Raw genomic sequence first — 13072 nt, forward strand, 5'->3', positions numbered from 1 at the left:
CTGGAACTAGCTCTGTAGACCAGGCTGGTCTCGAACTCACAGAGATCCGCCTGCCTCTGCCTCCCGAGTGCTGGGATTAAAGGCGTGCGCCACCAACGCCCGGCATGTGTAGACCAGGCTGTCCTCGAACTCCAGATCCACCTGCCTCTGCCTCCTTCAGCAAATCCTACCGGCCTGCGCCACCAGAACCGGCATGTCCTGGTATTTAAAATCTCTCTAGCCTCGTGCTTTCCAGCTCCCCCCCCCCCCCCCCCGTGTTCTCAGAGGTCAGCAGTGCAGAAGAGATGCCTGCATTGGGGCATCCCTATGTCAGGGGCCCTTGGAGACAGGCAAAGGCTGATCTGGGATGAGCCAGCAACACCTCCTCCATGGTCTCTGGTCTCAGGTGGGGAAATGGCAGGGCACCTGACCCTGTATGTCCCACACCGCTGCTCTCTTGTCTTACAGAGGCTCTCCCTCTGGAATTTCCTCACATCTGTCCTCTGCAATATTGTCTTCCTGATCTCTTCTTTTTTTACGGTTTATTTATTTATTATGTATACAGTGTTCTGTCTGCATGTATCCCTGCAGGCCAGAAGAGGGCACCAGCTCTCATTACACATGGTTGTGTAACCACTATGTGGTTGCTGGGAATTGAACTCAGGACCTCTGGAAGAGCAGCCAGTGCTCTCTCTCTTTCACTCACCGCCCTATATGGGACACCTTTATGCGGCTGTCAGGCACCAGCTCCTTCCCGTTCTTCAGCCACACGCCACGCACGTTCTCATCTGAAACCTCACACTTAAACACAGCCTGGTCCTTGGCACCCACTGCCAGATCTGCGATGCTTTGGTACACCTCCAGCTTCTTCTCTGGGGGATAGATAGAGACGATAGATAGAGCCTATGATAAGGAAGGATGCAGTAGTGCGGACCTCTGTGGGGACGTGTGGGCTTGCAGGCAGTGGCGGGTGTGCAGGCGTCTAGCCAGGTATGTGCATTTGTGAAACAGACGCGTGTGCCTAAACTTGGGTTCAGGGGTGACACTGACAGGCTCACCTGACCCCCACCCCCACGCCAACACTCTGCAGGGCTTACTTCAGCACAACCATTTTACAGATGAGAAGATGGGGCTCAGGGTACCAAAGACGCCCAAAGCCCGTTCCCTCCATGTGGCCGGTCAGGCTTGGCCTGGTACCCTCACCTTGCACAATGAGCTCAGCCAGTGCCTGGCCTCCGCTTGTGCGTACTGCGTAGTGTCCCGCATCCTCCAGTGTTGCTTCGTTGATGATCAGGTGGTGTTTCTGCCCATCCTTCTTGAACCGGTATTTGAAGGTCTCCTCACGAGTGAGCTCCACCCCGTCCTTCAGCCTGGACAGACATGGGACAATGGATGTCCCCACTCCCAGCCCTGCCTCGCACCCCCACGCTCTACACTCACCATTTGACTTGGGCCCCTTCTTCGGATACCTCGCACTCAAACTCCACACGCTGTCCCACCATCACCAGCTGGTCCTCCAGGGACCGTGTGATGAGCACCGGGGGCTCTGTCCAGGGGAGAACACCGTGAGGGCTGCTTCCCTGTGGCCTCTTTTCCTCCCGGGTCCCCCGGTCCCGCGCCCACCTTTGACAAAGAGCTCTGTGCCGCATTTCTCGCCCCCCACTACACACTGGTAGGCTGCATCGTCCGCCAGGGAGCATTGGCTGATGATCAGGGTGCGCTTGGTCCCGATGGACTCGAAGATGTACCTGGGAAGGGCACAGGGCGTATCAGGAGGGCCATGGCTATCCCTCCTGGGCTTGGTGCCCTTCACAAACCCCACGCCTGCTTCAAGTTGTCAAGGAGAGACTTACTTGCTATGGAAGAGAAGGGGCCATTGCAGGGTTCCACACAGAAGGAAGTGATACATAGGGAAAAAGAGAGAGGGGTTAGGTTAAATGACCTGAAATTAGACCCTGGGGGTCGGGAGGGAATAGGAGAGATACAAATGAGGACTAGGGAGGCAGGGCAGCTCTCCCCAGCCCCAGGGCCCGGGACCCCTCCCACCCCCACCACACCTGCCACTCATCTGGATCTCCTGTCCATTCTTCAGCCACTTGACCTCAGCGTCCGGATCAGCCAGTTCCACAGTAAGCCGGATCTTGTGGCCTTTGTTTACCTGGTAAGCAGGCTCCAGCTTCTTCTGAAAGGCTGAACACCACACCTCAGCCCAGTAGCCCTCAACGCCCACGTTTCCCCAGGCAGCAGCCACAGCCGCCAAGGCAGCTGCCTACATCTTCCCAGCCCTGCTGTGTACTCCTGCCACACCCTCTGGGTTTTTGTGATGACCGTGTCTTCAGTCTCTGTTCTGTGTCTGTCCATCCCTTTGTCTGTCTCTGCCCTGCCTTCCTTCAGGTTGTTTCTAACTGCTCAGCTCTTGGGCAGGGTCAGAGGCATCGTGAGAACGAGAAGTGTGACCCATGCCCCTCTCTTCCTCTCATTAACATCAAGCCTCATTTTAGAGACCCTAACAACTTCCCTCCCTAGTGCTGTCACTGCCCAGTCCTCCAGGCCACTGCCCTAAGTCTAGTGTTGCAGGGGGAGAATGGGATTAGGGAGATGGAGTGAGTGCCCTCCAGTCAGTCCAGAGCCCAGGGCCACCTCACAAATGCTTCCCTTGCAGCCATGTTGGTAAAACCAGAGCTACAGCCCTGAAACGCTCAGGCTGGGCCTGGAGACAGCAGCATAGGAACACGGGTGTCCAGTGCTATCCCTTAGTCTCTGTGCCTCAGGTTCCTTACTTGCCAAAGTGAACTGATAATAGTCTCTGTATGGTGGTGCTGTTGGGAGAATTACATTACGTAATTATGTAAAACATGCTCTGTGTTGCTTATGTGTTAGTTCACTGTCTTTACTGCCAGTAGTGTCTTACCCCAGCCTGCAGGCTCTTGTGTGGTGCTTTCTGATGTAGCAGCTGTATACTGGGAAGGGCTAACCTGTGCTCTTCTTTTCATCATGCTTCATGCCCTTGAGCCTCCTCAGCATGCCGCGCAGATCCGTGACACCATGCTGGAAGGCGATGCGCTCGTACTCTGAGGGTGGCGCCTGTCTCAGGATCTCCCACACGTCCTCTTCAGCAGGCGTCTCCAGTTTTGAGTCCCTGTGCCCCATAGGCCACTGGGAAGCTTAAGGCAGTCTCTCTTGTCCCTTCCTGGGGTGGGGTTCCTGGACACAGGATGGGGGACTACCTCTGCCCTATTCCCTCCCCTCTCCTCCCCCTTCCTTTCTCTTCCCTTCTCCCTACTTTTTAATCCCCTTCCTCCCAGTCTACAGGCCTAGGAGTTTTGGGGGTTGAACTAGGGTGGGTTCTGAGGTTGCCCGGGCACTCACCTCCGGAAACTGCTGCTCCCAATGAGGAAGAAAGGACAGGGACACATTAGAAGTCTGGGCCCTTCCCTACCAAGACTGGGGTCCTTCCCAGGGCCTCCACTTCCTCCCTCTTCCAAATACTGTGCCCCTACTTTTCAGAGCAGACCTGCTCTTCTTAATATCCGATAGAGTATAGGGGCCACCCGGAGCCTCAGAAGTGTCACCCTGAGTGTGTGTTTCACCAAACCCCGGAAGAAAGGGCGCACACCCCCAAAGCCAATGTTCTCTCGCCCCAGAGGCTCCCAAACCCATTGCTTACTCTCTGGGCAGGAAGGAACAGCAGCAGTAGCCATGCGGGGTGGATAGGGAGAGAGGGAAGGCAGGACAGAAAAAGAAACGAAGTCAAGGGGCTTGGCTAGGTCCTCAGAGTCTACAGGAATAATCTACTGGAGATGCTACGTGGGGCCTTCGGGGGATACAGCGAGGATGGGTGTCAGGACAAAAGTCCTTTCCACACTGGGATTCTCCCATTTAACAAGGAATTCAGCTCAGAGAGGTGGTGTGTGCAGAGCCACAGAGCTGGGAAACCTCAAGGTCACTCCCTGCCCTGGAAGCTGTGACCCAAGGACTTACCTCTTCTTCAGCAAGGAGCTGAAGTCCAGAGTCCCCACATCTTCATGGCTGTCACTGTGGAAAGGGGACCCCATGAGGCTTCTGGGGAACTCGAAGGGGTTTGAGGGTGGGGTGCAGTAGGAGGAAGGGACACAGCCCAATGGGGCTCCCACCCATCTCAGATACACCTGGGGTCTGAGTATGGGACAGAGAAGGACAGGAAAGGGTACCTGGTTCGCCGACCTGTCCCAGCCAGGCTCCTGTGGGTTAGACAGTGTCTTCAGTGACCCAGGAGCCAGTTTCCCTGCCCTTCACAGCTCTGACCCCCCCCCCATGTCCCTATCCAAAACTTCGAGTGGCTTTGGCCTCTCCCACTGGCCTCCCCCAAGTCCTGAGGAAAGAGAGCACTCACGTGCGGCGGAAAGCTGATCTGAGGTCCAAGTCTCCAGAGCCCATGGCCTCTGTATAGAAAGAGAATGAAGTGATGGGGTTGCTCAGAGGGGACCACGGGACTCAACCACCTTCTCAACTTGTCCCAGGGTCTGTGTCCAGAGAGGTGAGACAGTTTGCCATCCCAACCCCTATGGTAGGCAGCTTTCCATGCACCTCCCAGTTCACACTCAACTGTGTCAGGGACACAAACAATTGAAGCAGAGCCCACCCTTCATTTTTGTCCAAGCCTCCCATGACCCTGAAAGACCCTGAAAGCATGGATTTTGTTTGGTTTTGTTTTTCGAGACAAGGTTTCTCTGTGGCTTTGGAGCCTGTCCTGGAACTAGCTCTTGTAGACCAGGCTGGCTCCAAACTCACAGAGATCTGTTTGCCTCTGCCTCCTGAGTGCTGGGATTAAATGCATGAGCTACCACTGCCAGCAACCATGGATTTCTTTTACACCCTGGGTGATCAGCGCTGGACGTATGGTCAGTCTGGCTATCTAGCCACAGAGTCACCCTCTTTAATGTTGGGAGACAGAGACAGAGCCCAAGGGACTAAGCACCCGCGAAGACCACAAGACCAGGTCAGGGGCTAGAGAGATGGCTCAGAGGTTAAGAGTATGTCCTGTTCTTCCAAAGGTCCTGAGTTCAATTCCCAGCAACCACATGGTGGCTCACTACCATCTGTAATGGGGTCTGGCGCCCTCTTCTGGCCTACAGGCATACACACAGACAGAATATTGTAAACATAATACATAAATGAATAAATAAATATTAAAAAAAAAAGACCAGGTCAGACACCAGGTCTCTCACCATGGACAGTGAGGTTGAAGTTGCAGCTGTCAAACTTGTCCTTGGTGGACACCTCGCAGCGGTAGCCCCCCGCAGAAGTGGCTTGGGCATCTGTGATGTGCAGCTCAAACAGGTAGACCTGTGGGCAGGAGACGAAGGAAGTCAGGGTTCACACATACAGAGCTTATACTGTGTGATTTACAGAGGACTGGTGCTTGCAGGCACATGAACATGAAATGCCAAGGAGACGGCTGACTCAGGAGCGGTTTTGTGCAGTGCGCAGCTGGTGCCCCCAGCAGGTGCCCCACCTTGCTGGCTCGGTCGTAGCTGTCGTGAAGCTGTAGGTGCTGGCCCACCTTGCTGCTCAGGTCCACCCACTTGCCCTTGAACCACTTGACCACTGGTGGTTTCAGGAGGCTGGCCCCAGCCACGCGGGCCGAGAAGACAATGCTGCCCCCTGTAGGAGAGGGGCGACGGACTGAACTTGGGGTACTCTGGAGCTTACTTCCCATAACATCCCTGAGCACAGAAACCTCCACTCACCCACGGTCACCTCGCCATCCTGTGGCCGTGCCAGAAAAAGTCCGATAAGGTCATCGGGGGCTCCCTGACTCCCTGGGCCTGAGCCTGAGAAAAAAAGGCTTTTGAGACCTGTCCTGGGACACTGTCCTCCCATTGGCCTGTCCCACATCGCCCAGCCCCCTTTACCTTCAGGACTTGGAACGTTTTCTTCCCACTCAGTGACTGGCGTTGGGACTTCTCTGGGGGCTCCAGGGGCCTCCTCAGGGGTGGGAGCAACTGCAGGCTCTGTCTTCTCGTGTGACACAGTTTCTAACCAGAGACACCACACACACCTCTCAGACTCCAGTCACCTCAGGCACCGGGCTCGCGCCAAGGGGAGGCGCTGGCCTGCATCTCCTGTTCTCGCCCTCACAGCCCACCTGCTCCACGTCCGCATTTCTGCTCTGAACAGCCCTGAAGTCCATCTGCTGTCCTCTTCCAGGCTCTACCCCCCCCCCCAGGCTCTTAGGATTCCCTGCCAACACACACAGCTAGCCAAGTCCTTATCTAGGTGTGACGTCACTGTGGGCTGTGCAGGAGAGGGCTGCTGCAGGCCAGCGTTATGTTTCCCCATCTCCACAATTCAGAAAAGGCTGCAGCCACCTCTAATGTGGAGAGAGATCTTGGTGCGGAAGCGGGAATGGACATTTTTGACTTACAGCATCGCCAGGGCCAAGGCGAGAACCTAGCGTCCATTCCCTGCTCAGGGTTACAACTGAAACTCAAGCCTTGGGAAGAAGGTCCGCAAGTCCTTACCTGCCTCTGTGACCTTGAGGTCAAACTTGACCTTCGAGGAGCCCGCAATGACCGCATAGGAACCCTGGTCTGCAGGGCACACATCTCGTACTGTCAGTGTGTGCCGCTTGCCCTCTGCTGCCAAACCGTACTTGGCACTGGCACCGATGTCACTGCCGTCCCGCTGCCACCGCACTTTCACGCCTGCGCGCTCTGTCTCAGCCTCAAACACGGCAGCGCTGCCTGTTGTCACCTCCACGGACCGTGGCTTCTTGTTGAAGGCTGACACTGAAGAGCCAGATGGAGACTGCGGGACTGGGCTCCCTGGTGCCCCATCCCTACCGCCCTGCGGGGACCGGGCTCCCTGGTACCCGTCCCTGCTGTCCTGCGGGGACCGGGCTCCCTGGTGCCCCATCCCTGCCGCCCTGCGGGGACCGGGCTCCCTGGTGCCCCATCCCTGCCGTCCTGCGGGGACCGGGCTCCCTGGTGCCCCATCCCTGCCGTCCTGCGGGGACCGGGCTCCCTGGTGCCCCATCCCTGCCGCCCTGCGGGGACCGGGCTCACTGGTACCCGTCCCTGCCGCCCTTCTTTAAAGAGACTGGGGTAAGCACACTCCAAGTCTCTCATTAGTGCTCCAACAGTTCCACGGAGTAGGTGCAGCCATATTGATGTCTCAGGTTAAGTGATAGAAGATGACAGATGAAAGAGCAAGTCTGCTGTCCTGACCACCACACAGGACACTCCTACCTTGGATCCTCTCCCTCCCGTCTAGGAACACTCCGTTAAGCCCAGCCCACCTCCCACCAGGAGGCCACCCCCACCCCTGCACTCCGCCTACTTGGAATATAGCTAAATTTGTCCTCTGAGGGCTTCAGACTAAGAATGAACAACTGAGATAACGCTAGCCTGGGAGCAGGGGTGGGGTGAGGGTGCGGGTGGGGGGCTGAAGTTGGATCCCTGCTCTGCCCTGCCCCAGTGACCTCTGCAAGGGCACAGGCCTGGCCAGGCCCTGAATTACAGTTTCTCGGTTCTTTGTTCTTCTCCAGAGAAGAGGAAATGTCCTCCACATCTAGTCAGGCGTGGTGGCAGACATGGAGAGGTGAAAAGGGTCACTACCCCCCCACACTGTGCGTGAGACCAGGAGGTGCTCAGGGGCACAGCTAGCCTGAGCACCTGGAGCCTGAATTTGGGCTCCCTGAAGTGAGGACCCTGGCTGAAGAAGAAACAGGTCAAGATGGAATGGGTGTTGACCTAGGTCCTTCTTTCAGTGGCCCTGGCACAGGTGGGAAGGGGAAAGAAACTGAGAAATAGAGAAATAGACAGTCCAAAGATTATTCTAGCCCCTCCTGGAACCTCGAGGCCTCATGCGCATTATCCTAGCCCTGCCCCCAAGCTGTGCACACCCACCGCCCTGGATTCACACCCATCCCGTGCGTGCAGCTACCTGTTTTCTTCCCTGGCTCAGGCATCTTGAGAATGGTCACACCAGGCAGGTAAAGCCACCCAGGAGGAGCTGAGCAGGGCCCTGTGGTCTCACTATTTATGAGAGCCATCCCCCTCCCCATCCCCGCTTATCTGACTCCTGCCAGTCACCCGCTAAATATAGACAAATTCCATCCAGCTGAAGTACCTCCATGGAGAAGATAGAGCCACTTGGTCCTCTGGCTCCCCTCTCCCTCCCTAGCATGGCCGGATGGCTTCTGCCCCTCCAACCCTCTGTGGACCTCAGGAGGTCCTCGCCCTTGTCTGTGTATCCATCCAGCAGAAAACTACACTGTAGAGGTGCTCTTGCCTGTGACGCCTGTGGCTAGAGCATCCTGGGCTTGGTGCTACTGTTCTTTTGATTAGCAGAACCCTGATGGACATTGCTGCACCACAAGGGGCAGGGGCCTTGGACCTTGGAATGCTGGGTGGGCTTAGTCTAAGCTCAGGCAGGGAGGAGCCAATGCTGGGAGTTACTATCACCTTAAGGGAAGTGCTAGAGGAACCTACAGGTGAGGGCAGGGAAGAGAATCTCTAAAAGTACTCCAAAGTAGGAGACAGAAGCAGAGCTAGCGCTTACTAAAGTCACAAGGACTAACTAAAGATTAATGCCAGAATATTCTGAATCCCATCCCCATCTTCCACCCATCCCCACTGTTCTTGTCCTGCAGCTGGACCCTCAATCACTTCAGGTTCATCAGGTGTTACAGAAAAGTAAGTCATGGGGACCCCCATCAAGGAACATTGGTAGAATAGATTGTTTACCATCGGAAGGGAGAGAGGCCATACAGAAGAGTTTTCCATATAACAGAAACTTCCCAGCCATGATTTTCACCCAATGTTAGTTACTTTAAAGTCGTGTGTGTGTGTGTGTGTGTGTGTGTGTGTGTGTGTGTAAGCTATTACTAGTAATCTAGGTTGGTCTCATGACAATCTTTCTGCATCAACCTGCTAAGTGCTGCTATTCCAGGAATACACCGCTATGCCTATCTGAGATGTTAGTCTCCGGGGCCACCTCAGAGCTGACAGATGCTCAAAGGCTGGAACAGCTGTGCTAGCGCCATAGTCACCAGCACTGGCACTTTCGGATCACGTCTCACTCAGATCACTAAGACTTAAGCCTCCCTGTCGCAGGGGATCCTTCAATATGATCCCTGGCCCTGATTAACAGCCCAGGACTTGTCCCTGTGTGCGTCCATGGTCACTATGTCTCCAGGGTCTAGCTTTGGACACAAGTCCTCTGGACAAACAAGAAGAAAGACATCTGTGCACGGGGAGCGCACCCTGCACCCGGCACACACAAACTCTTGAGACTCTGCGCTGGGAGAATAGCTGAGAATAATTTTACTTGTCTTTGGTAGGCTAATGGGTGGGGGAGGTGGGGAGAGGAAGAGCCTTAAAAAGAGCATTCAATATACAAAGATGTACCGACGCCAGACTCCCAAGGAAGCACCGTGGCCATTAAGCCAGGCTGACCCTCGGGTGGGGTCCGAGGCCCAGGCGGCCATTGGGCCGGGCTAGAGTCCCGGTGGGAGGCGAAGCGGGGCGGGACGGGCCAGGCCGGGCGTGGGAGGGCCCCTAGTCCTGCCTCGGCCCTGGGAATGTCCTCCCTGTGTCCGGGCCCGGCGAGGGGTTAATGCTGTGGCCGGCGGGGGCCGGGGTCCTGGCGGGCTCTGCGGGCGATCAGTGCGGCGGGAGGCGCCGCTCGGCCAGGCCTCCGCGGCCCAGAACCTCGCCGCTGAACTGGTAGGTGAGCTTCTTCTTGACTTTCTTTACTTCGCCGGTCTTGCCGTAGTTGCGCAGCGCGCGCGCCATCTTCTGGTAGGTCATCTTCTTGCGGTTGCCCTTCTGGATGCCCCAGCGGTGCGCCAGCGCCTCCTTGTGCTTGGATGAGAACTGGAAGGTGCCCTTGTCCTTGTCCACCCACCAGATGCTGTCCTTCATGTCGCCGCTGCGCAGCAGGTCGAGCAGGAACTGGTACAGGCGAATCTTCTTCTTGCTGCCTGTGGGAGAGGGGCACTCAGGCGGGGTGCGGACGGGACGGAAGGACTTTCCAGGAACCCTCCCAGCAGTTGCTCCTGACTGTGGTACATGCAAACACACACGTACCCGACATGTCGTCGTACCTACACGTCGCGTGTATCCATCCATGTATCTATATCTACTCTCACACATCCACATGCCTATCCTCACACCCTCACATACAGGGACTCACATTCACAAACACACACAGTCCATCACACGCTCATAGCCCCCCCCCCCACAGGCCTTCACACAATCATAGGCCCTCACATATGCACAAGTAGTCACACACTCAGACCATCACAATCACATGCTCATAAGCCCCACACTCACAGGCCTGGACACATCAGGCCTTCATACACATATAGTCAGTCTCCCATTCACACACTCACATACCTTCACACACACACACACACACACACACACACACACACACACAGCTCTGAGACACGGCTACTAGGCCAGTTGGCCTTGGCTAGGATTTGCAAGGGCTGTAAATGCAGCTAGGATTGGCTGGATCAGGGGACAGATCCTACCTGTCTCCCCATGCAGAAGACCTGGCCCAGGTTCCAAGCCATCAGCCTCCCCATCGGACACCTCCAATGGGGGGCTCTGCCTCTCACCCTCCTCCTCATCTGAGCTCTGCTGGCGGGCTGGGGACAAGGACTGGTAAGGGAAGCACATCCGGGGCACGTAGGAAACCTGCAAAGGGAAGGGAGGGAGGGGAGGAAAGGACGGAAGTCAGTAAGGGGTAGCCCAGGGCTGCAACAGGGGTCGGCTAAGTGGGAGTGGGAATGCTGGGGAGTGGTCAGCAGGGCCAGGAAGACTGAGAAGGGAGCACTCGTGGTCAGGGATGTGGTCCTGGTGCAATGGTTTGCTAGTTACTGAGCCTACCACCCTTCCCATTGCGACCTCTGGTATGGCAAGGAGCCATCTGGCTTGGCAGTGGACTAGGAACGGAGGGGGTGCAGGGAACAGTGGCTTGGTTATAAGGAAGTGAATGGGGCTGGGCAGTGGAGCCCCATGCCTTTAATCCAAGAACTCAGGAGGCAGAGGCAGGCAGATCTCTGTGAGTTCGAAGCCAGCCTGGTCTACAGAGTGAGTTCCAGGACAGCTAGGGCTGTTACACAGAGAAACCCTGTCTCAAAGAAGAAAAAGAGTGAAGGGGACTTAATAAGGGGTGATGAGCTAATGAGAGGCCCTGGAGCAGAGAAGGGTCAGTCACAGAGATCAGTGAGAAGCCATGGGATCAGCAAAGGCTGATCCAGTGGCTCAGTGACTCAGACACTGGCTACATGGACCCTAAGGGCCCACAAACAGGGATGGGTGGGAAAGGATGACTGAGGACTAGGGGGGTCAGATGAGGTCTGGCCATCCTCTGTGACATAAAGGTGTGGGCTCATAAGGTCAATCAGGAGGTCAGCAGAGCCGTTGGGGTACCAGCTGCCGTTGGTTCTGGGGAGCAGGAAGCCACGTTGAGTAAGAGCCTGTGTCCGCTTCCTGCTGCGCTTCCATGCCTCACCACAGGCCTGGAGGTCCAGGGGACAGAGGACAGCCAGCAGCACGCACCTGGTGGCTGAGGCTGGCGTGGGGTGGTGCCATGGGGGTATCGAGGACGTGCATCTGCTCCAGCTCCATGTGACGGTAGAGCTGCTGCAGCTGCGGGGCCTGCACGCTCTGCAGCTCCGTGAAGTGATTCTCAGGGAAGCTCTCGAACTCGCTGTGTACATGGTGTGTGGGGAAATCCCAGTAATGATCTGTGGGGACAGCCGGGGAGGAGGGGTGAGCCAGGGTGCCATGGCATAGTAACACAAAATCATTTACATTAATCAGCTCCTATGATTTCATGCGCTACACTGTACTTTATAGCAAGGACTCAGGCTTAGAGCGGTTTCCTAGAACATGCCAAGATTAAAGTCCTCAACAACGGTGGAGCCTGGTCCTGAGTCCAGTCATGCCTGATGGTGTTCTCAGACCCAGGGATGCACAGGCTTGTTCTGAGCCTGAGTCTGAATCCTGGCTTTGCTGTGTATTGGTTGTGTGAGCCTCCTATAAAATAGATGGCATTGTTATTGGGAGAATACAAACGAGCTCACATTCACAAGGACTTCTAGACCTTCCCTGCCTCTGTGACCTTCCAGACTCCTGACTACCTAAAGTCACAAGCTTTACCTAAAGTCCTTGTCACATGATCTGAGTATGACTGCAGAGTCACAGGGCTGACATTTCTCACGGCTAGAGTTTGCCCAAACCTATGGGCGCTGTTTCTGTAAAGCCAGGTTCCTGGGAGACTGAAGGAACAGATTTTCCCAGAAAGTCCCTGTGGGTGTCTGGTGCCTGTAGCAGCGTGGACTAGCCAGCTCCTGTAAACTGTCCTCAGACTTCCACATACATGCTGGCACATGGACACATCCATATGTAAAAATAAATTTGAGAAGGAAGAAGAAAATGAGAATGTGGTGTGAGGAGAGGGGTTTCCTTTTGTGACCTAAAGAAGGAGGTGGAAGGTGCTGGGCCAGGGTGAGTCCACCAACACCACTACATCCCTGTTCACACAGTGACATGCTTTCCAGCTGTGTCCCAGCTATCACGGGACTCTTTTTGTAACTGCATCATTTATTTGGGGAGCAAATACGGTGCCTGTGTGGAGGTCAGAGGTCAGCTTTCAGGCGTTGGCTCCTCCTTCCACCACAGGGGTCCCAAGAATCAAAGTCAAGTTGGGAGCAGTGATGCCTTTCCCTGCTGAGCCATTTCACCCATCCTTCTTGGTTTTGTTTGTTTTGTTTTTGAAACAGGGTGTCACCCAAGCTGAGTCTGAACTGTGACCATTCAGACTTACTCTTTGGGGTTCAGGATTACAAACCTTGCTTTTTCTCATCCAGGCCAGTAGTGACCCTAGATTTTTTTTTCACTGAACCTCTTAAGTGGTCATTTCCCACTTAAGAGGTCATTACTAAGACCTTGTTCCTGTGTGAATCTTTTGAGTTAGGCAGCAGGGAACCACCTCCAGGAAACTGTGACTGACACAGAGAAGGGAAAACACATGCCTCGGGACAGCATCCAAACCCTGCTGCATGGGTGGGCCTCGGGACAGCATCCAAACCCTG

General features: G+C 55.4%; 2 protein-coding genes across 2 annotated transcripts in view; both read right to left on the reverse strand.

Moving 5' to 3' along the window:
- The window catches only part of Mybpc3 (myosin binding protein C, cardiac), a 19186-nt gene extending 12302 nt beyond the window's left edge, over positions 1-6884 (reverse strand). Inside the window, exons 1-17 of the mRNA XM_026787854.1 lie at positions 6483-6884; positions 5874-5996; positions 5709-5792; positions 5474-5622; positions 5187-5304; positions 4352-4400; positions 4170-4199; positions 3961-4014; positions 3647-3649; positions 3349-3360; positions 2955-3118; positions 2037-2169; positions 1833-1835; positions 1603-1727; positions 1420-1525; positions 1183-1349; positions 686-851 (exon numbers count right to left, since the gene is read on the reverse strand). Of these exons, the coding sequence (XP_026643655.1) occupies positions 686-851; positions 1183-1349; positions 1420-1525; positions 1603-1727; positions 1833-1835; positions 2037-2169; positions 2955-3118; positions 3349-3360; positions 3647-3649; positions 3961-4014; positions 4170-4199; positions 4352-4400; positions 5187-5304; positions 5474-5622; positions 5709-5792; positions 5874-5996; positions 6483-6876 (1880 nt within the window). The 5' untranslated portion in view covers positions 6877-6884. The remainder of the gene's footprint in view (positions 1-685; positions 852-1182; positions 1350-1419; positions 1526-1602; positions 1728-1832; positions 1836-2036; positions 2170-2954; positions 3119-3348; positions 3361-3646; positions 3650-3960; positions 4015-4169; positions 4200-4351; positions 4401-5186; positions 5305-5473; positions 5623-5708; positions 5793-5873; positions 5997-6482) is intronic.
- Positions 6885-9612: 2728 nt separating this feature from the next.
- The window catches only part of Spi1 (Spi-1 proto-oncogene), an 18233-nt gene continuing 14773 nt past the window's right edge, over positions 9613-13072 (reverse strand). The window contains exons 3-5 of the mRNA XM_005364175.3: positions 11535-11722; positions 10502-10667; positions 9613-9946 (exon numbers count right to left, since the gene is read on the reverse strand). Coding sequence (XP_005364232.1) covers positions 9627-9946; positions 10502-10667; positions 11535-11722 — 674 coding nt within the window. The 3' untranslated portion in view covers positions 9613-9626. The remainder of the gene's footprint in view (positions 9947-10501; positions 10668-11534; positions 11723-13072) is intronic.

This window comes from Microtus ochrogaster (genome assembly GCF_000317375.1).
Source record: "Microtus ochrogaster isolate Prairie Vole_2 chromosome 14 unlocalized genomic scaffold, MicOch1.0 chr14_random_1, whole genome shotgun sequence".
NCBI classification, from domain to species: domain Eukaryota; kingdom Metazoa; phylum Chordata; class Mammalia; order Rodentia; family Cricetidae; genus Microtus; species Microtus ochrogaster.